At 43.6% G+C, this 23036-nt stretch overlaps 1 protein-coding gene across 1 annotated transcript; it reads right to left on the minus strand.

The window, feature by feature from the left end:
- Positions 1 to 2542: 2542 nt before the first annotated feature.
- Positions 2543 to 22093, minus strand: BAALC (BAALC binder of MAP3K1 and KLF4). The gene is made up of 3 exons (XM_015856164.2): positions 21740 to 22093; positions 7771 to 7928; positions 2543 to 5700 (listed from the first exon to the last, which is right to left on the minus strand). Exons 1-3 carry the CDS (start codon positions 21900 to 21902, stop codon positions 5596 to 5598), a joined length of 426 nt encoding a protein of 141 aa, XP_015711650.1. The 5' UTR covers positions 21903 to 22093; the 3' UTR covers positions 2543 to 5595.
- Between the last annotated feature and the right edge of the window lie 943 nt (positions 22094 to 23036).

Raw genomic sequence — 23036 nt, forward strand, 5'->3', positions numbered from 1 at the left:
CCATGGACATTATAGTATGAGAACATACAGATCCACATGCTGAAAAATTTATGACACATTAATATCTTGTATGAAATTTCTGTGGGGAATTAATTGGAGGATAAGTAGATGCCACAGCAATGCAGGAAGTGCTGGGTAAGAGACATGGGCAGGATTCACCTCTTGGCATTTTAGGATTAAACCTCTCCTTTGTCCCTCGAGTCAGCAAAGTGAACAACCTCCTCATTACCTAAGGTGCCTTTTCTTCATCTGTTTTTGGCTGTGAGCTGGTTGGCCTTTCTATCCATGCAGTGATGACACAGACATATTTCCCTGTATTCAAGTGTATAAGTGTTTTGAAAAGGTTAATGGAAATTAAATTAGAGCTGAATTATACTGATTGTAATGCAGGAGTGTGCAAGCAAGGCTAATTAATACAACTGGCAGTACAGCTTAATCCTGACCTGTGACACCACAATTTTCCTTTCTCCCTCCACCCTATTTTTTTCCTAAACAGCCACACTCAGCAATCTAAAATGGGTTCTTCCAAACATTACAGCAAGATTGATACAGACAGAATTGTAAGGGCATCACATAGGATGTTCTGTCCTCCATAAAGAAAAGAAATTGTTCTCCCTTCTCCTGCAGGAGAAGGAAAGAAGGAGGTGGAAAGAAGATGCTTCATTGGGTGTGAGTGCAATGTGGGATGCTTGGCCTGAGGGCACTGGAAGTTTGATTCTGAAACACTGCAGAGTATTGAGTTCCTCAAAATGTGAGGTCAAGCTTGAGTCAATGTGGAGTACAAAAATGCAGTAAACAGACTGTTTGTTAACACAGCAGTTTACATCCCATGGCACCTCATAAGCTTCAGTTTTAGAAATATCCTAAAGGCCATTTTCTGGCTAAGCCTTGGCAGTTTAGGTGGCTTCTGTTGCAATGAGCTCTCTCCCTCTGTCACTCCCTGCAGCAGGAAGGGCTTTGCTTCTAAGGCACTGTCTGACCCCTAAATTCATAGCATCCTGTTCTCAGGCTTTCTGTGGGCTTCTACTTGTCTGGACTACAACTCCCTTCTGTCCCCAAATGTTTTTGCTTTTTGGCACCTCTGAAATCTATTCTTTTTTACTGTTCTTCCTTTTCAGCAGGAACCAAATGATGGGCTGTGTCAGCATCTTGGCCAGGGATCAAGGAAGAACACGCTGTTTGTCAAAGAACATTCTAGGCACAGACAATGAGAGTGAAGATGATATTTCAGTAAGAGTTGCCCTTTCTGGAGCTAGGGGGAAATATCTTAACAATTTAGTGCCATTGGAAACACTAGGAGAAAAAAGTATTACCCTTAGAAGTTATGAGTTAATTTCTTGGCATGGGTTAAACAATGCTGCAGCTGTTTTCTTTGATCTGTTTTCCAGTTCAGCCAGGATGTTAAAAGCACATTCTTCAGTGTAATGTGACATTGAACACATTTGCCACAGGTTCAGGCCCAGCGCTGCCTGTGGCTGAGGGAAGAGTTGTCCTGCTTTGTCCACCTTGAGTGTTGGGTGCAGGTCTGGGTGCCACAGTATTGGAAGGACATAAAACCATTAGAGAGTGTCCAAAGAATCATAGAATCACAAGGTTGGAAAGACCTCCAAGATCATCCAGTCCAGCCGTCCTCCCATTACCACTGATACCACAAGCCACTAAACTATATCTCATAGCTCCTCATCCAGACACCTCTTGAACACTGCCAGGGATGGAGACTCCACCACCTCCCTGTGCAGCCATTCCAGTGCCGACCACTATCCGAGAGAAAAAGTTTTTCCTTATGTCTAATCTAAATCTCCTCTGGCACAACTTGTGGCCATTTCTTCAGGTCCTGTTTGCTGCCTGGGAGAAGAGGCCAAACTTCTCTTCATCACAACCTCCCTTCAGGAAGTTGTAGAGTGCAGTGAAGTCTCCCCTTTTTGTTGTTGTTTTCTAACAATAATCATTCCAGCTCCCCCATAACTCCTGTTCTTCTTGCAAGTCATGGTAAAGAAAGGAGATGGGAATGCTTCTCATCAGTGTGCTCATTTCTGAACTAAGCCAGCACACTTCAATATTTGCCCATGGGCTGTCTTTTAGACTGCCCTGGCTCTTCTGGGCTTTTTAAAGTGAGGGGTCTGGAACACAGCTGAATGCTTTAGCAGAAGCCTTGCTGAGAATGCATCAAGTGGAAGGATTACCTCAGTGTGCGCAGCATTTGCCATCCATGGAGCAACCCGGAACTCTAACACACCTACTGAGAATGTCTCAGATTCCTGGTGTCTCCCACTTTTGCCGTTACAGCAACCATAAACTCTCCCATTTATAATTATAGAGCTACAATTCCACTCATTTCTGACCTTGTAAATGCTCTGTGACAAATACAGATATTTCTTATGTGAACGATGTGACCAAACAGTCCATGAGCCACAGCCTGAGAACATCAGATACAAAAGTATTTCATAAAGAGGGGCAATGCAAGCCATTCATTATAACTTCTCAGTCTCAAAGGTCAATCAATTAAAAACACTTCAGTGGAAAATCCAGAGAGAAATGAACAGACATTTAAAAAATTTTCTTTATTTCTGTTTTCAAGTTCAAGATGAATCTTCATTAATTTGCAGTTAAAATGAGAGTAGAAAAATGCTCCTTTCTGGTTTGAATTCCTACTTGGATAAGTTATTATTTTCAAACAAAGCTAAACCTGTTTTTCCAAGTGCCATTTCTGTGCGCAAACTACAAAGCTTATTCTTCTAATAAGTCAGGTAAAACAGATTTCAATTCACATATTAAAGCCTTTTACATTTGATTTTCTGATTTGGGAATCAGAACTAAAAACGCAACTCAAAAGCCCACAGGAATCCCACGCCTGAACTGCAGAACAGAAGTACACTTAAAGAGGTAACAATGTAAACAATGTAAAACCCGACTAAAGTGGCTTATAAAATCTCATCCAAGGCTGGATCAGCAGAAGGGGTTTTGTTTCAGTGTAGCTTTAGAAATCCTCCTGCGCAGCCAAGAAATGTGGAACAAATGAAGTGGCATCATGTCTTTTGTAGAAAAATTACATTTCAGTAGTTCTGACATACAGGATGAAAGAGATGTCAGCAGGTTCTCATCTAGAAGTGTACACCTCCTAACAGGGTTCTTCTTGTATTTGAGCCTTTTTTATTTTAAAGATACAATGCAGAGAACAGATCCTGCAAATAAGGCTCTTCAGTCTTAGGAAGGTCGCTGGGAGTGAAGATGACCAGGTGACTCATTGAGCTTTTTCTTCCACTAAAACCAGCACAGCATCTATTTTTAGGACTTTAAATTGTCTTGAGTACTATAGGCTAGATTCTATCACTCTTTATTATACAGAGTGGTCTATTATTTCATAAGCTAAATGGTCATGTCTACTGGTGGTTGTCTTTAGAAGAAGCAAAGTAAGGAAAACATAAATATAACTCTATCTATGTACAGAGGCAGAATTCAGGTCTCCTCAATGCACTCTTAATTCCGTCAAGGTTGTTAGAAACTCGTCTAAGCTATCCAGCCCACCCATATCCCTCTGTAGGGTTTTCCTACCATTAGGCAGATCAACGCTTCATGCCGACTTGGTATCATCTACAAACTTACTGAAGGTGCATTAAATGCCCTTGTCCAGGTCATCAGTGAAGATATTAAATAGGACAGGCTCCAATACTGACCACTAGGGATCACCACTAATGTCTGCTCTCCAGCTGGATTTAACTCCATTCACCACCACTTTCTGGGCCTGTGATTCTGTGATTCTGCTCCTCATCCGAGACTTCCAGGTCAGGGGGTAGGGTACCCAGAGGATAACTGGTCTGACTTTTAAAGGCAAGTGTAAAGAAGGCATTGAGAACTTCAGCCTTGTCATTATCCTCAGTGGTCACTTTCCCTGCCACATCCAGTAAAGGATGATAAGTTAGATAATAAAGCAGTTCCTATTCAGAATGAATTAGAAGAGTAATATGTTACAAGTAGAGTTTATGAGGTTGTCTGTAACTAGACGTGGTTTGTATCATGAAGATTGGATCCAGTCTTTGAATATCCTAAAGTTAGATTTGAGGATATAAACATGTTTATGGGACACTGGAGTAGCTGAAGAAACTTACCGTGTGTAGGTAGAAGGGCAAAACAGAGCAAGTGGCCTTCCTGGCTCTGCAGCTGTCACACAGATGGAGAACATGTCGCTTTCCTGGTGGTTTACAAGTTTGGCACAGATCTGGGCTGGTTCACAGTCTGCTCTGCACAAATGATGCAGACTCCTGAATGTGTGCTTTCAATCAGATTAGCACATGGCCTCAAACAAAGGCTATCCGTTCCTACATGAATGTCACTGGGCTGCTCCAGCCATTGCTTATTGTTAGAGTGAGTCAAGTCCCTTCCTGTCCTGTAATGTTGCAAGCAAGTTGGCAGAGAGCCACAAGCTGGAGATACATGCAGACAGCACTTGGTTTACTTGTATAACACTGTTTTCATTTTGTTTGTAAATGCCTGTTTCAGGTGGCCCCCTAAGGATATCCGTATGTGTTTGATGGAGGAGTCAAATAAATTTACCTACTCTATCTTCATAAAAGAACAAACTTACAAAGAATATGTAGTATTATTTCTATATGGAGAAACAGGTTGAATTAATTCCTGGTCTTCACTACACTGAAAATTTCTTTTCCTGTTAGCTGTATATTTATGATAAACATGGATTTGTGTGACTTGGAATGCATAATATGCAATTAAATACATTCTTCACACCAAATCTATTACTACCGATCAAATAGGGTTAACACTTCTGAGTTGTTATTGATGGAACATTATTTTAGGAGTTAAGGGTATTTTCATGTAAAGTTGGTGATCACTATTTTCAGTGTCCTGTGAAGTCCATCCGTGTCTCCACATTAGTAAAGGGATGTGTGTAAAAATCCAAAGCAGGCAGAACTTTACCTGCCAGCTGCAACAAGGAGCTTCAAGGGTGGTCAATATGAAAGTTACCATTTTATGGACCTAAAATCTGTCCATATGTAAAATAAATTAAAATCAAGTAACATTAATATATAAAAAGGGTATTACATTACTCACTACATTTAAGTGATATACATAGTTTAAAACATATTTCATGGAAGCCACCTATCTTGCTGTCTCCAAGATATCTGGGTCTGAGCTCGGTGAGGGTGAGCTCTTTAAACATTCAAATCCACTGCTGATTCTGTAATTTGAATGTGCACACTCAACACATCACGTCTGAAAATGCAGGTTCATTCTCTTCATTGGCCATTTTAAATTGGGATGAGCAATACCCATTATCCTCCACTCTCATCCTACTAGCAATGCAGAGCAGAACACATATGAGTAGACCACACAGCACTTAGTAAAGAACAAATGGCACAAATGTTGGTGTTTGTCCGCATGGTGCCACCGCTGCAGACAAATGCCATCTGAACACCCTGCAGTGTCTGCAGCTGTTTTCTACAAAACATGATTCTGAAGGCACTCGGCAGCAGCTGCCTGCTGTATCCAACACAGTACATCTTCAAATCATCAGTGACTGACCACATGTAAAGTGCAGCACGGGATTCTTAGTTTCATCCTCACTCTCGCGTTCCTTTGTTACTTGACACAATTCTTTGTTGTCCTTCTGTCGCCGGGTCTGATGGCTTTTGAGACACTAATGGTGACTTCTTTCGTTGACATTTTCTGACTGTCCCGTTTACTCTGTGAAAGTTTTAAACAGTACAGTGAGTAAAACAGTGACAAAACAGAGACACTGACAACTGCCTCCTAAGCTGAATATACCTGCTCCTTTTCTGTCTACTCTCCAAGTGCTCAGATTCACACAGTGATTCTCCAAATGCTACATATAAAATGAAAATCAAGTAGGTTATTGTCAGACAGTGATGTAACCTGGGCTCTACCTTTGTTTCTGAGGTTGACAGACCTTCACTGTTATTAGGACTGCTTTCATCAGCAAACTTACTTCCAAGTCCTTTTTAAGCATGGTATCACAGAATCCCAGGATGGTTGATTCCACTCAAGGAGGGACACCCAGAGCAGGGTGCCAAGAACTATGTCCTGCCATTACCCCCATGAGAGAATACTAAGCTTTCTCAGATACAGCCCACATCATATCCCCTGTCTTTCAATACCACAGATTGAACTGGTCGTGTGACCACTGGTATAGATAAAGAAGAAGGAGGCTGTAGAGCTAGATTCCTATGAAAATGGGCCAGAGGAAAAGCAATTTACCCCATAAACCAATGGGAGAACCCAAGTCTCCTGAGAGCAGCGTGTGCCACATCAAATTGCTTTCCACAGCATTTAGGAATAACGGGAAAAGAGCTGTCAGTGTGACTACTCAGTTGAATGAAACTGTCACATTTTGAGTTGAACGGGTAGAAATAGTTGCCTTCTATCCACTGGACATCTAAATGTTAGGTGTCTGAGCTGGAAAACTGTTATCTTATGCTTCCTTAAATAGTTGAGAAATCAAGATTCAAAATGGCAATTCAGAGCTGGAGCCTGATGCAGGTAACATGTCTTGCCCACTGTATGAACTTGCATTTCCTTTTTGGCTGTAAGAAATTTAGACAAATTATCTTCCTTTCTTAGATATATATATATATTTACGTGTTTAAATGTTTAATGTTTAAGCCCTACTGAAAGTGCTACAAGCTCTCTCTGATGCCAGGGTTCAATAGTACATCTTACTGAGTGCATCTTAACTAGAAAAGGGTGGGAGGATGCATTCAAAGCCATAAAGTTCCAGGTCAGGAACCTACGCTTTGCTGAGAAGTCCAATTATAGTTAACATTCATACTATTAATATGTTGTGGAAGTTTGCCCATATTTCCCAGTAAGTCTAAATTATTCAATTGCTTGCAAAATCAAAAAAAAACCTCTTCCCTCACAACACATCAGATATACACTATAATTCTCAAGTGTGGCCAAGTCTGTTTCAAAATGGATTAATAAAGATGTCATTTGTGTTCAGCCACATTCAGCCCAACCAATTGATTTTTATCTGTAGGCTAACGTTTGTGACAGGCATTTATGGTTTTTCTTCACAGCAAACCTGTGGTTGGTTCAAGGTGTCGTGCTGATGTATGACACGCACCTGTGGCAAACAGCAGGATTCGTGTCACTGGGAAATGCTTATGTTCTACAGAAGTGCAGCAGGTAATACAACAAGGGTTTAAAATAAGCACAAAGGAGCCAATCTGGTGTTTGTTAAAAAATCCAAGGTAGAGTTTAACGTAGATTGTGTTTTCCATTTGCTTGGACCTCAAAGCCTTGCTTTTTCTTGTGTGGTCATTATACCAGATGATCCTTCTACAAAGCTTACAATTGGTGAGGGGAAAAAGAGGCAGGGTCTGATCCAAAACCCAGGGACATTGCTGAAAGGACTCCCATCGCCTCCTTCAGACTTCGCATCCAGCCATGAATGAACCATGCAGTGCACACAATTTCAGCAGAGCAGTAATAAAGGATAAACACATTCCCTTTTGGATTATTAGTCCAAACAGTTTGCGCAAGACATGACACAGAGGGACTGAGCTGGAAAACAATATGCTTTTTCTTTTATATATATTTTTTGCCATAACAACTGCCAAATAAATCATCAATTCTGTGGCCATTCAGGCATGAGACACCACCAGAGATGCTGGGCCTAATTATGCTCTGGTGTGGTGCAGTCGTTGTATCTTATCCCATTTTAACTGCAACCAGGAGGAATATCACAAAAGCTGAGGCCAGAGCCCAGCACCAGACACACAGCTGCACCCTCACCTCTGCTGCTCGGAAGCTGCTCTGCCGTGGTGGCCCAGCTCCAGCAGCGTTCACACACTGGGCCCCACTGATGGTCCTCTTCTCAGTGCTCAGAATCCCCGTGGTGGCTGGTGTTGTGGTTCCTCCTGTCTGAGTCGATTTGCCATCCTCCAGAATACCTAGTGAGGATATGGGAAATTGTCAGGCAGTCAGTTCTGAGCAATGACTGGTAACTGTGGCTTCCTCCTGTTTCATCCCTTTTTCTGACAGCACAAGCCAGAAAAGGTGCTTCATGGTACTGTGGTGAGAGCATCCTAACTCCTTTAGAAGCTTTGTAGTTACATTTTGGATTATTTGCCCTTTCTCCTATATTTCACCAGGGAACACTGGCTTGTCATTTATGGGGAGTGCAGAGCACTATATGTCTGATTGCAACAGCAGGTCTGAAATCCAAACACAAAGAGCAAGTGAGATGCATGACTGGAGCTCTCTATTTTATTTCCAATAAAGCTTATTTATGAAAAGCCTTATTAGAATAAAATCAAATAATAAGAAAAACTCACAGATAGGTTTACTAGCTGGCAATGCAGAGATCAAAACTGAAGGAGCAGCAAGTAGTCACAGAATCTAAGGGAAAAATACTACTGAATATAAACCAAGGACAATACATTGCTACTTGAAGTGTGCATTGCATCATCATCATGTGCATTCTGCCATGAATCAGGTGGGAATCCAAGCACGGAATAAAGAGTATTGAAAGCGAGACAAAGTAAAGCATGAATTATTTCCCAGAGATCTGTCAGAAAAGCTGCTTTATCAATATGAAGCAACATTGCTTTCAAAAGCAATGATTGAAATCAATGAAGCTTCACCCAAATATCGAAAGTTGTGGTTTTGAAAATACATAAAGTTGTGTAATGTTTTAGCCTAAATCAAAACCATTGCATTTCCCCAAGCAGTCAGAAGATGGTGTTAGAGTTTTCCTTGGACAGCTTACCTTGTGGTGGTTACTGAGAGTAACGCTAAATAATTTAATTCTGATAGAAAAAAATACTGATTTGAAACTTGAAAATATTATATAGGTTATTTAGGAAGCATAATGAAGCTGTATTCTGCTGCTGGATATAAAAACTAATGCTGTTCTTACATGTCTATGGGTTACTTCTCAGAGACACCAGTAAGCCATGTCTTCTATATCTCCAGAACGTCCATCTCTACTTGGACCTTAGGTCCAGTATCTTCCTATCACTCCACAGAGCACAATGAGAGAGAAGAGTGTCATGAAGCAGTAGACTGATACAACACAGAAAATCACTTTCCAGGAAGAGAGATGGAGAAGCCAGCAGCTAAGTATGAGTATGAGCTCTAAGCCAGCGGTCACAGCACAGTCTGTTTACTCACTGATGGAAGATCTCAACCCTGCAAATGGTGTACACAGTCCATTTCATAGACTTTGATGGATTCTTCTGGCTTGTAGCCCAATTGTCATCTTTTGCAAGGTTGAGACATCAGAAGTGAATGAGCTATCAGCATCTGAGCCTCCCACAGTCACTTGCTGTATCTTAACAAAGGTGACATCATGGTCACCAATACTAGATGATCTCACTTGTGCAGCAAGCTTTCTTATTCTATTCTGAAAGATGTTTGCTATTCTGAAGTTAAGAAACTCTTGACTGCAAAACAGAGATGATGTTAAAGATAGGAGCAGATTGTTGCTTTTTAAATAGAAACTATTTTGCATTGCTATTTGGGGTTTGTGACTGTACACAGCAAGGGAAGGGCTGACTTTCTTCTCCTGCACAGTCTGGAATCTGCAACCTAACAGGCTGGTAATACTAAGCCTTGCCTCAATGTCATTTAAAGCAAGTTAACTGTCTGGCTACTGATATCAGCCCCACAGTATGGGTTCAGTAAAGATCCTTCACAGACTTTCACTGTAGAGCTTCAGTAGAAATACAACTGAATGGGCTCTGTAGTGTTACTTCCCTTCTCTCCCACAGTCTGTCAGTACAACCCCTGCCAGAACCCTGTGGGCTTCCTGAGCCCAGGGAAAATAGTAGATCCTTTCACAATGTTCTGACAACTCCACTTGTTTTTTTAACTTCACATGAACTGACAAGCCTAGAATATTCTTATGTCTCTGCTCCCAAAATCAGAGAGATTAGAGACATTTTTAGACATGTTTAGAGACATTTGGATGGAGTCAAAAATCAACTTCAGTTATTTAATGTGTCACATAAAAACTGGAATTGATCTGTATGATATCTGTGCATGTTCCAAGTGTTCCAGAGCTTAAAAGAAGGGTATTTAAAAGCAGTTTCAGAGCTATCAATATGAAGTGAATGAAGAAATACATGAAATGAAAGGTGTCTCAATACAAGCACGAAGACCAGCGAGATAGAAAAATTTGTCTGAAATATATATCCTACATGAAGAACAGAAGGCCTACTAAAGGTAATACAAACACATAGAGTAGGACAAAGTGGAGAGAACGACATACTTCTCACTGTTAATGTAAAAATTCAGTGGTCTTTTCAGGCAGCTCATATAAGCAATATATGCATTTTTTATACCAAATAAATAAAATTAGCCCTCCAAGAACAGCTGCTGCTCATACTGAATAGTTTATCAAAGCCCAGAGTATTCTGACTCATAGCAGAAAACTGAGATTTTTCAGTCTTTCTGGGATAACTGCCTACTTTCTTCACTGTAAAGTAAGTGATAAAATCAATGTGTATGAGCAAAAATCAGAAATAGGTTTTAGAAGGAAGAGCATGAACACTTTAGTGATTGTTACCGTAGTTCTATCCCAACTCTAAGTCTCTCTTTACTAAATATCCATTGCTACTATCATCAAGCTCCTTAGCGTTTCAGACTTTTAAGTGGTGGATTAGACAGGGATAGGACACTGCTAATGTTGCCAAGCAATTTGGAAAGGGGTATGAAGCCCTGTAGAACAGAGCTAAGTTAATCTTAGCCACAAGGCTCAGACCCTTGAGAAGAGATGATTCCCCACACATTTCTCACATTGTTCTCCTCCTTGGGGTCAGAGCATCAGGTGGTGACACAGCTGGACACAAATCTGACCACATTGCGCTGCAGGTCTGACCCAGCTCTGTGCACCTTCTGCTGTCCTGTGGCACAGCCATGAACAAAAAGCACGGGACTGTTCAAAGCATGTCACATTTATATCTCTGCAACTGACTCAGACAAACCAGTAAGGTTGCATTTTCTGGTTCAGCAGCACCTTTTTTTGTGGTTTGTTTATCATGGCTGTTATCTCCTGAATAATGCATAAGATACTGGTTTATAAAACGCCTGCATAATGAGATACCCAGGCACACTGCACTGTAAAGTCTCAGAGAAAACCTGCAGTAAAATATAATGAATGCTGCTACCACAACACGCAGTTGCTTCCAGAGAAAATACGTCTTTGGTATCATCACTGAGTTCCTTGCTTTTAATGACACACAGAAGGATAATAAGTATACAGAACACTGAAATACCTGTCTTCTATGTCTGCTCTCCTGATTTGAATCTACTTGTGCCTGGGAAAAATATGCATCTGCGCGACTGTATGTACTCCTGTAGTGTAAATGTAATACAGAACGGATCCTATTAAAGCGGAGAGGAGGCTGTGAAGTGCTCCAGTCATTGCTTCTGAAGCCTGAGGGATGAGGGCAGAGGGCCAGAAACACCACAGCAGATTTTTTTTTCCCAACAAGAAGAATACAGAAACTTTCAGACATAACAGTGTATTTGTGCATGAGGATGAAGGATCCGGGAGATCTGCAGAGGGACGGAATGTCGTGGCAGGAACACGCTGTCAGAAACAACAATCTGTGTTTACAGAATGAGCAAATATAATAATGCAATGCATTTACTGCCCAGGCATTCAGAGAATCCAGAGTGATTTATCTGAACTCTAACACAATGCAAATTGCAGATGGTGAAGCAAGACAAAACCAAACCAAACAGAAGTATTTGCATTTCTAGCCATGGGCCCCGCACTGCCCCCAGCTCTCAGCCTGCCCAGTCCTAGGGGGCTGTGCCCCACAGCCTGCTGCCCACAGGATGCTGTTTAATATCTTTATCTCCAACACTAATGAAGTAGGTAACAAGCACAAGGAATATTAGGACATCTAGAGGGCTTGGCAAACAGATAATAGACAGCAGAGGGCAGATCAGACTCCAATCCCCATCTGGCCATGGTTTTGTCACATTCAGGAGCCTTCATAGAATCACAGAATAATAAAATGGATATCCAGCACTCCACCTCAGTTTGCTGTTTTCCTCCTTCCTTTCACTTCATCAGATAAATGGAGCATCAGAAAAAAGGGATTCTTAGAGATGTGTACATTTCAAAACTTCTCTTGTCACTGCTATGTTGAAAGATGCCCCTTTTTGGGAGATAAAAGAAACTTTTAAAAGATTCCAACACTGGAATTTAATGTGCACATGCATAAACAAGCATATGAAAAATAGCTCTCAATGTCTAGACAGATTTACTGATGTAATATTAAGATTTCTGCTGTAGAATATGCAGGATTCTAGTAGACGTGGGCAGCATTAAAGCCGCAAACCTTAATATTGCCTGAATGGTGTTATTTCCCAGGTACAGGCAGATGCTAACTGAGCATTGGTATGTTTCTGTTTTAAATTATCATCAGAATCATGGTACAACTACCTTGTAAACAAGCTTGACAGTTCTGCAACGCGTACGAAATGAGAAGTGAATATAAAATTCATGTTTATACCAGATAAAAAAAGCACACTTTAGCCACCTTTAACAACATGCCTCTTACTGCAAAATGTCAATCTGGGTTTTACATCTGTTGAATTGTCGCATTGCATGGAAATCTGAATGCTTTGAAGTGATCAGTTCAAGAATCAACCCAAGGGATAAGGAAAGGAAAATAGACTCCAGTAGTAGTAGACTCCCCAAACAGTAAGTGGAAATTGGTCTGATCCTGATGGGACGATAAGGAATGTAAACTGAAAAGAATAGTAGCAGTAATCAGAGTGCTAAGAAAGAACTGAATGACAGAAAGGTGATGGAATAGAATGGATGAATGAACAGGTCTTAATACCTGGAATGAGAATGAACTGAATTATGACAACTGCATCAACCCTGTTTGAAGGGAGGCTGAATAGTGGCTTTGAGCTGCACACGTTCTCATGGCCTGTCCTTCTCCTTCACACGGTCCTTAGGCATATGGCACTGAAACATCACTCGCTATGCTTTAGAACATTCTCCAGTACAGAAACAGTAAGTATTATTACCATTATCATTGCCTAACTAATCATGCATAGAAGCTTAAGATAAGTAGATTGAATCATTTCAATTAATCACACCCAGGAGCAACAAAATATTTAGACAGATTAAATAGAAGTCTTCATGAAAAGCAACTATGAGCATATGACATTTGAGCTGAATTGACACAGTTTTGCTCTCTGTGGTTTAGCAGCAGGAAATCAGACTGAAGTTTCCAGGTAAGACATGAGACGTATTTTAACAGTGCATGATTAGCTACTGGTATCACGATAGCTTTGACACAACGTCAAGAACAGACAAGTTGTAAAGGTAGTCTGAATGTCCCAAAGACAAACCTGTCCTACATGGCAATTAATTCTGAAAAGACCAATGGCCAGATGATATTTCCAGCCTGGATATCTGATGGATATCAATGACTCAGTTGCCTTGTGGTACAATTGTGATCATAAAGTCCTTTGGCTTAATCTAGATGTATGTGTGGAAAAAAGCAGTCTCTCACATTTTGTGTTCATCGTAAAATAAGGGCAGTAGTTGTGTTTTAATCTAGTGTCATCCATCGCCTGTTAACAGTCTACTGAACAACTCCATGAAAGTTTTTTCACCTTTTTTCCTATCAGTGACTCAGAAATCACTCAGACGTGAGTGGCAGAAATTCATTCTTCTAGCACAGCAAGTGTTAGCTGATGACCCTCCTGATGGCCCTCCTGGGAAATGCTGGCAGTTTAAAGAATGACAACTGCAATGTGAGAGGAAACAGGGAGAGGATAAGATCCACCTGAAACATACAGAAACAAAACAATGCACACTGCTAGAAAACTGGTAAAAGTATCAGTCAGCCAAGAGAGGGTTTGGGTGATTATTTTGCTCTTCAGTTTCACCTTAATAGACCAGCCCGAACCCATAATCTTCCAGGAAGAATGAAAGGCTGAAGAGAACTTCTTTCTCTTCAGATGCTTAAAATTCAAGGCTCAGTCAAGCCAACAGCAACTCAAAAACTATCTGGAGGCTCTGAGTGCATTCAAGAAAACCTTGAAATGGAAAATCTGGCCTTGCAGCCTATAGCTGTCAATGCTACCAGTAAAGTGTTGTTCACTATTTACGTGTTCATTTTACTCTTAACATGTATTTCTCCTAAACAGAACAGAGAAAGCAGTGTGGCAATCTGGGGAACCGACTATGCATGTGCTCATCAGATAACAAAATTGCAGGAGCACAGCATGATTTGTCAGAGTACAATTAAAGAACAAGCCGTATGTTTCATGCAGGGGCACCGCTGAGCACGGAGCATAATCACATAACGCATCTTCTGAAATATTGCCCACATGATCTAGAAAAGAGTGCTGCTTTCTGGGAGCCAAACAAAAAGCCATGTAATCAAATCATGGCTTTGATCACAGAGCTGTTAAATCTTACCTACTGCTGTATTTCAGTTGAAGATAAAGCTCAACTTTAAATCTCGGTATTTTTAATTGCAATCGGTTGATTTCATTTTAAATTGCAAAAGTACCTGAGAAAGAACTGGGCTGAGTGATATGCTCTGGTTCTATTCAGAAATATGGTTCTAGACTTGACCAGAGGTATGCAGGTTTCTGCCACTGAAGTGTTGGACTACTACGCCATGTACTCACTGTGGAAATTTAGGAAATTTAGACCATGGACAATGAAGTAAACTGGACTCTGTGACGTTTCCTATATGAAATACGTTCTCCTGCTGCTTGGAGGCTGGCAGGAGCTGTCTCTTAAAGCTTATTCCAGTTTTCAGTGTTAGTTTTAAACTGTACAAACCAAACTGAAAAATTTGACCAGAAAATATAAATTCATCCCCTCACAACAGGAAAAAAGAATTTTACATGTCCCCAGTTGCGATACAGAGGAAGGAAGAAGAATATTTTCCATCAAAACAGACTTTGCAGAACAATTTCCCTCTGAGAGTCCTGCAGGCAACGGGTCTCATTGATGAAAGCACCTGAAGGGCAAGAACCAGCCCTGGATGTGCTGCTCAGGCACTGCTCCACTCTCACCATCCCTCTGGCAGCTCTTGTGTGGCTAATGAGGGCCCTGTGGGCAAGCACTGAGAACATCCTTCGTGTCAAAGATGTCAAGGCTGCAAGAAGGATTTCTTCTCTTGGAAAATCATCCAGAGAGAAGGTTCTGAATCCACTTCTGTTGCAAATCCTCTTAACTGATGCTGGGCGGATTTCTCCTTTCCATGAAATTCAAGTGTTCATGCACATTGCCTTCTTAGTGAACTTATTTTACCCACAGGTAAATGATTATGCTGGGGTAAATGTTCATTCCTGGCAGGTCTGCGTGAGGCTGCAGGAGGGATTTAGCAATACTTGGCCATTGTTTGAGGGGATTTTAACCAGAGGTCAAGAGACCTGCAGGAAAAGCCATGGCAGTATATTTTAAAATCATTCTTGGTTGGGTTTCACACTGAATGACCCAGCCCCAGTCATTTCCTGTATCAATAATGCTTAATGCAGACAGGTAGCAAAAAAGGAGGCTGATGGCTCATAATGGAGAGCTTTTTCTTGTCTGTCAATTATTTCTGATAATTCTAATGAAATTTATCTTGCTACAGTCTCTCCTCTTTATATGGCAGTAGATATTTATTAATGAAAGATTCATTCAAAACTTCTCTGAGAGGAAATGGGGGGAGTTTGCATATTTTTCCCATCAGGACGCGCTCAATATCACCGACATCAACCAACAGAACACAACAAATAAGAGCACCCACGTGGCAGATAATTACACGGAATGGCGGTAGTGCACAACAGTAGCAGCAGCCCCACCCAAATTATTTTCCCTACACTGCCCCCAAGCAGTGATTCTGTAGCAATCAAACCCAGCAAAAAGTTTAAGCACGTGTGGTCTCAGAATAAAGATTTTTCTCCATGCTCAAAAATAAGGAGATGATCCATTTCAGGAGGGGTGTGGGGAGGGGTCTGGTGACCCAGGGGCAGAGAAGGAAAATGTCCCTCAGTTCTCTGACAGTACAGTGAGATGTTTTGCTGCTTGCAATCCGTATCTTAGTGTTAGTTCTTAAAAAACATATTGTTTCAGGCCAAGGCTGGGTTTGAGGCAGGGCAGAACTGAAATGTATGTACTGAATGGAGAGTGGCAGCACTGAGCACTTCCAGTTCAGTGGGTTGACCACTGTGGCTTACTACACAAATTAGCCTTTTAATTCTATAATTTTCCTGTATTGATAGCTAAGGCTCTTTATAATTCCCTGAGTCACTGACTGATGCAAAGATATCTTTTTTAACTGGCAAAGGCTACTGTTATTTTCCCTCTCCTGAGGCAGCAGTACAGCAGGGCAGTGCACTGACGCCATTCTCTTTTCTGTCACTTCATGTGGATGTGCTGTACAAAGCTTATCTAAAGTCACCTAAGTGTTTGTGAATGATCAGTTTTTCTGAAACAGCCATTTCTCAGGACTCTTTGGCACTGGGTTTATGCCCCCAGCCCTGCCAATGAGGTTTGTTGCTTCCAGAGCATGGCACAGATGGCACTGCCAGCTGAAAGCTTCTCAGTGGGCTTTGCTGTGCTGTAAAGAACCAGTCTTCAGTTCTCCCAACGTACTTCTCTTTTTACACCTGCCCAAACCCACTCCACAGGAGAGCTTTCCATGTATGCAAAGGCTACTGATCCTCCATGCAAATGTTAATACACAAGAGTCATAGAATTGTGGAATCACAAAGGTTGAGAAAGACCTCCAAGATCATTCAGTCCAACCATCCGCCTACCAACATCTCTGAGTTCTGAGTACAGGGGGATGATCACCTCCCTGCTCCTGCTGGCTGCACTATTTCTGATACAAGCCAGGATGCCACTGGCCTTCTTGGCCACCTGGCTACACTGCTGGCTCACATTTAGCTGAGCATCAACCAGCACTCCCAGGCCCATTTCTTTCAAGGTGCTGATGTACAAAGTCGAGCAGACACATAAGAAACCTGCCTCCTTAAAGCTAGATGATTAAGATTAGAAGCAAAAACTTTATTTCTCTGAGAAATACCGTGTGCTGTATTTTCCCCTCCTCTCTGTTGGTTTTTGTTTGTGTTTTTTTTACTGTGTGTGTGTGTGTGACTTTGAAGGGTTTCTTTCAGTACTGTCTCCCATCCAGTTTCCAGTTACAACTGAACTTGAAAGAGACCATATCCAGAAATCACAAGTAAATGGGTAACTTTAAGTAATACCATATGACTTTATCTGAGATCAGGATTAAGGCAGAATATGGAGTTACTGTAATGTGTCTGCAGTCCGGGAAGAAGCTCTGTTCATTCTGTGCAATTCCGAGCCGCAATAAGATTATCTCCTTAAAATACTGCATGCCAGAACAGCCTCTGTAATTGTTCCTTAGGCATATCAGACTCTGAACCAGCCAGCTCATAAGCGAGCAGCTCTAACAGGCACAGGAGCACGGAGGGATAGTGATATACCCCAACATGCTGCTACCACAAGCAAAAGTGATCACTCTTTGGCTCTTACGCCAAAACAGATTGTTTTTATGGAATACTTCTCTGCAGTCTGAATTACAAGAAACAATCTGCTGCACAAAGCACGTCCTTCCTCTATAACCCAACGGCCGCTTACTCATTTACATTAAGATTTAACTTCATGTTTACCTGCTGGATGAAGCAGAAGATGATTGCAGCTGTGGTCAAAACTGATCTGGGCTGTGTTGTCATGGTGACAGGCATTCATCCAGCCCCAGAATTTCCCTACAACTGCAGTCAGTCTCTCTTACTGCAAAGAATGGAAATGTGCTTTTAAGAAACTTCTACAGGAGAGGCTGCCAGTGGAGCACGGCATCCTGCGCACTGTGCCTCGGCCAGGGGCTAACAGCAAAGATAGATAGATAAGGGCTAACTGCAAAGATAGGGGCTAACTAACTGCAAAGATATAGGGGATAACTGCAAAGATGGACCCACACTGCCAAGCTCCCCATAGCAGGCACTGAGCACCCAGCTGCAGAGCAGCAGCACAACTTGTCCTTTCACCTGACAGAAAAGAACCAGTTATCCATAACTGCATGGCTGTGTTAGAGCTGGTCAGCGGCCAGATTGCAGGATAATAATGGCGCCTTTCTGCTACGAGATATGGTTTTGCTATGAGATATAGTTCAGTAGCTTGGTGGGTAGTAATGGTGATAGGAGGATGGATGGACTAGATGATCTTGTAGGTCCTTTCCAACCTTGTGTTTCTATGTTTCTCTCCAATTCTTCGGATGGATTTTTTTTTTACGGTATTCTCTCTTTTTTTAAATAAAGGACTCCATTCTGCTCCCACCTTATTGCTGCTTTGCAAATGTCTTCATGAAGGGATGAACTGTGGAGAATGTTTTTCTTTAAGTGCTTTGGGAGAAAAGAGTTTCCTATAGAAATAGCACAAAGACAATAAAAACCAATTGTCTTTGCTTTTGAAGCCTTGGCCAGTGCCGCGAGCCAGGCAGTGATAAAAAATACATGAGTGTTTTATTAGTTGAGACACTGAACAAATGAGTTCAGAGACAGTCGATATACAGCTTCTCAGTTCTGATACATGGCATTCATTTTCATTAGTCGCTACGTCGTTAAAAAATTAATTACTTAATTACTCCAGCTAAGGCTGGGGCTCACGGTGCTGTCACTGCAGAAACACAGCAAGGACAGAGCCTGTCCCGAGGAGACCGCAGCACTTGAGCTAATCCACGGCTGTGAGCTCTTTCTGCCCATGAGGCAACACGCTGCTTTATCCAATCTGAGGCACTTCCAGCGGTAATGAAGAAAAAATAATTGAATGCAGAAGCTTAGTCGCTGGAAAAAAGAAAACGCCAAAAAACAACAGAAAGAAACTGTAATAGGATGGGACGGCTTAAGGCCTGCTTGAGAAACAAATATGCAATTTGTTTGTTATTGTTGCTACTTAATCACTTTATAAAGCACTTCTTAGGTACTGGTAGGAAATTGGTAGAGTGTGTCTTAACTTGCCAGCCTACGCATACACACAGGCCTGACTTCTCCCAGCATTAACACAGCAAAATAAGCAAACGAGTGCCAAAACACCTCACAGTTTTTGTGCTTTTTTGTTTTTAGTTTAACGTTTCCTTGTGGTTTGCTCGTGACCTGTGATGTCTGCCCGCGGGACCAGCCTGATCCTGCAGCTTCTCCCTTCCTCACGCACTCACTCCACATGCTGACACCTCCGCTCAGCTGAACCAGGCTGCCCAAGAGAGAGAAAGCGGTTTGTGCAGAGGGCTGCAGGGCCCAAGGAATGGGAGCCGGGCAGAAATGCAGCCTGTTATTTCCCCAGCTATAGCTCCCACAGCAGTCAAATCTCACAAAGAGTTCTCAGCTGGCACATGGATGGGTGTCTGTACAAGAAGCCGCTCCTTTGCAGCCTCATTTGAGCTTCCATTTTTTCTCTCCCTCCTGAAAGCCATTCACCCTATGAGCAGTACAAAAACTGATGGTTTAAAAGGTCTTTCCATTTCATCCCCTGCTGTGCCTGATGAAGTTGTTTATTACTTCTATGCTGCAACTCACCTTTACCAGCTCACCCTGCTCATCCCTGCCAGAGACTCAGCACTGTGCTGCTGTCACGTCTTTATGGCTGTTGATGACCTGTCCTGAAACCAGGAAAAGTTCTCTCTTACTTTAGCTATGTTAGAACAACTGTTACCATCCTATGTTTTCTCACCCCTCGCCCCCCCAACACACTCCCCAAATAGGGAAGTGAATAAACATTTTAAGAAAGAATCAGTTGAAATAGGAAGAAAGGAAAAGTGAAAAAAACAACAAACTGAAGTATGACTTCCTTTTTAATGTAATGCAGAGACAGCTCTCTGAATGCTTTAATAGAGACTCAAACATCTGACTGCACAAATACACGTAGTTCCAATGAGAGTAGGCACAGAAAGCTAAATGCACTGCCTGAGGAGAAGGATATAATGAAATTTTGGGGTTGGATGAGATTACTGAGATTAATACATAGCAGTTATTGGTCCATTGCTCGTGACTACGCTCACTGATTCACTCCTTTCCTTTCCTACTCACCCATTACCCTGCAGCAGCCCTCTCTGAAATACTCCTGGACTTTCCAGACACGCTTTGGGGCCACCCTGCATCCCTGGGCTTCCTGCACTGGCTGCAGCCAGTCTGGCTGTGGTCAGGGCGACTCACCCTTCTGAAGCCATCCTTCCTTTGTTTCTATCAGTATGTTCTCTCCTTGTTCTTCAATCTCTTTTGCAGATTTTGTGTAGAGCATTTCTTGTCTCCAAATCATTTACTACTGCACTTCAGAGTTATCTCCTGTCCTCCTCTTATCTCCACTATTCTCATCTGTAAATTCAATTGTTTCTGTGTAGAATGCTTATTGATCTACCTCTTTGTCACCTCGTATCCAATAGCAAATCTCAGGCTGTATCTGCCTTCTCTTTATGATCTTCTCCCACCAACACAAACTAAACATAGCTAAAATAACAATAAGCATGGTCCTACATTCAGCCTTCAATGACGGAGATAACACCATTGCCTCCATCCAAGTTTCCCAGTCAATATTACCTCAAACCTCCTCAAAATCCTTATCTAACTTCACATTTCCCATACAGCATTTCATATTCTAACCCACCTACCATTTCTCACAGTTTCCCATGGGATTGCTGTGAAGTCTCCCTCTGGTCTCCTGGAGCACAGCATATCTTTCCCATCCCCCATCCCTCCATATTTCCATTGGTGCGGAGTGATGCTCAGCCCGCTCCATCTGCCTGTGCTGCCCACCCACAGGAGCCTTCAGCCACACACACGATCTCTCCCTCGTGCCTTGCAGCTCAGTACAGAAGTCTGTAAAGTTACCCTCTCCCACCTGAAGCTGCCTACAGGCATTTACCGCCCTGAACACGAGTCACAATCTACTTGAGCAGCAATGTTGTGTTGGTACAGCACCCAACACGACAGACTTCTGCACCCAGACTGAGATTTCCAGATACTGCTGCACACACCGAATGATTCTGAAAACATCAGGAACCCCACAACAGGCCAGAGCTCTCCATTCCCTTTCCCCCCCCATCCCTGCTTCAGTACCACAGCTGCACAACTGAGAACGTTCCAAGATCTGAGAAACTCACATTTGCCAGCCAGCACCTTGGCAGGGCACTGCTCGATCAGTTTGCTATTTTGCTTATCACCCTGATTTGATGGCACCTGTAGGAAGGCTGGTGCATCACGTCTGCGTCATTTTAAACCTATTTCTTAAATGAGCTTTTTTACCATAAAAAATCCAAATATTCCACAGCAGAAAGGCCGAGTTCTCTTCCCTTCCCTCTGCCTCACCCGAGCCCCCCAGACACGGAGAAGCTCTTCCCGCACGCAGCCGAACGCGGCTATCCGGTACCTGCGGCATCCCTACAGGGGATGCTCCGGCGCGCAGCGCCGCAAACCCGCAGCGCCCTCCAACCCAGACTTGGCTGCCCTCATTCCTCGGTAGAAGCAGAGAAAATACCTTCTCTGGAAAGCGGGTAGAGCACACAGCCAGCCCTACACACACTGCGAACCTCGGCGTACAGACAGCCCTATGCACACCGTAACTAGGCACACGGACAGCGCTCTGCACGGCGCACACCGGCCGTACATCCAAGCCCCCCAGGGGACACATCCAGCCCCACAGCGGGGTCACCCCACACCCCGCACACAGAAGCCCGGCTCTCGGCAGCCCCCGCCCGGCCCCGCTCACCGGCTCGCCCCGCTCCCAGCTCCCTGCTGCCGGGCTCGGCACCGCCGGGCTCCTGCGGGCTCTCGGAGTCGGTGTTGGTCAGCCAGGTGGACTCGGTCTCCCTCGTCCAGCTCTCGTAGTAGCGAGGCTCGATGGCGTCGGCCCGGCTGCCCCCGCAGCCCATCGCGGCCGTCGCTCACAGCCGCCGCCCCGGCATCATCGCGTCGCTCCCTCCCCGCGGCGAGGCACGGCCCCGGGCACAGCGCGGACACGGGCACAACCTCGCTCCCCGTCTCTCGCTTCGCTCACTCCTTCCGACCCATCGCTGCTCAGCGTGCTCTCCCCACTCCTCCCGCCTTTATCAACTCCCTCGGCCTCCCTCCCTCTCTCCGCTGTCCCCTCCCCTCCCTCCCGTCGCCCTCTCGGAGCCCTTCCCCTCTGCCCCCCTCCCCAAGCTCCCCCGCAGCACCTTACCGGTGGCCGGTGCTTGCAGAGCGAGCGCAGTGCAGCGTCCTCTTGGCCCGTATGTGCAGCCCGCTTCATGTACTCGTTTTACACACATCACAGAATCGCAGGACCGTAGTGTTCGGAGGGGATCTCTGGGGATCAGCCAGCCCAGCCCCTGCTACAGCAGCTCCCTACAGCAGGTCATATAGTCCAGGTGGGCTTTGGGTACTTCCAGAGTCCACAGCCTCTGTGTGCAGCCTGCACCAGTGCTCTATTACTCACTCAGCAGTGAAGATCTTCGTGTTTGTACAGAACTTCCCATGTTGCAGTTCCTGCCCGCTGCCCCTTGTCCTGTCCATTTGACTCCTGCCCTTCCAACACTTACAAGCATTGATGGGGTCCCCTCTCAGCCCTCCCTTCTCCAGGCTGAGCAGCCCCAGGTCTCAGCCTCTCGTCACACAGGAGATGCTCCAGGCCTCACATCATCTTTGTTGCTCCCTGCTGGGCTCTCTAGAGTCCTTCTTGAACTGAGCACCTCAGATGATCCATGGCTGCTCCAAGCACCTCATGGAGTGGTACAGAGGGGCACAGAGGGTTCTGATGCTGCTGACCACCCCTGTGTCTTTGGAGCCTGATGGTTCCTCAGGTGTTCATCTCACACCGCCATTTTGTGAAGTGATTCCAGAGAGCACCCACTGCCACAGACTCCCTGGGAGGTTTTTGGTGTGCTTTGATGTGCTTTAACTTAAACATCGGGAAAGCTCTTACAGTGTGCTGAGTGCTCACATCCCTTTGCATCACTTTGGTTTAACTTCTATCTGCACTCACAGGGGCTACATCTTCAGACATGGTTTATGAACACAGCCTCCAA

The sequence above is a fragment of the Coturnix japonica genome, chromosome 2 (assembly GCF_001577835.2).
Source record: "Coturnix japonica isolate 7356 chromosome 2, Coturnix japonica 2.1, whole genome shotgun sequence".
In the NCBI taxonomy this organism is placed as follows: Eukaryota; Metazoa; Chordata; class Aves; order Galliformes; family Phasianidae; genus Coturnix; species Coturnix japonica.

What these genes read in the sequence shown, in the direction of transcription:
- BAALC (XM_015856164.2), bottom strand. Translation starts at nt 21,902, where the DNA reads ATGGGCTGCGGGGGCAGCCGGGCCGACGCCATCGAGCCTCGCTACTAC. An exon ending in GCTGGGAGCGGGGCGAGCCG is followed by an intron (nt 7,929 to 21,739) that starts GTGAGCGGGGCC and finishes TATCCTCACTAG; the next exon opens with GTATTCTGGAGGATGGCAAA. An exon ending in GCAGCTTCCGAGCAGCAGAG is followed by an intron (nt 5,701 to 7,770) that starts GTGAGGGTGCAG and finishes AAACTTTCACAG; the next exon opens with AGTAAACGGGACAGTCAGAA.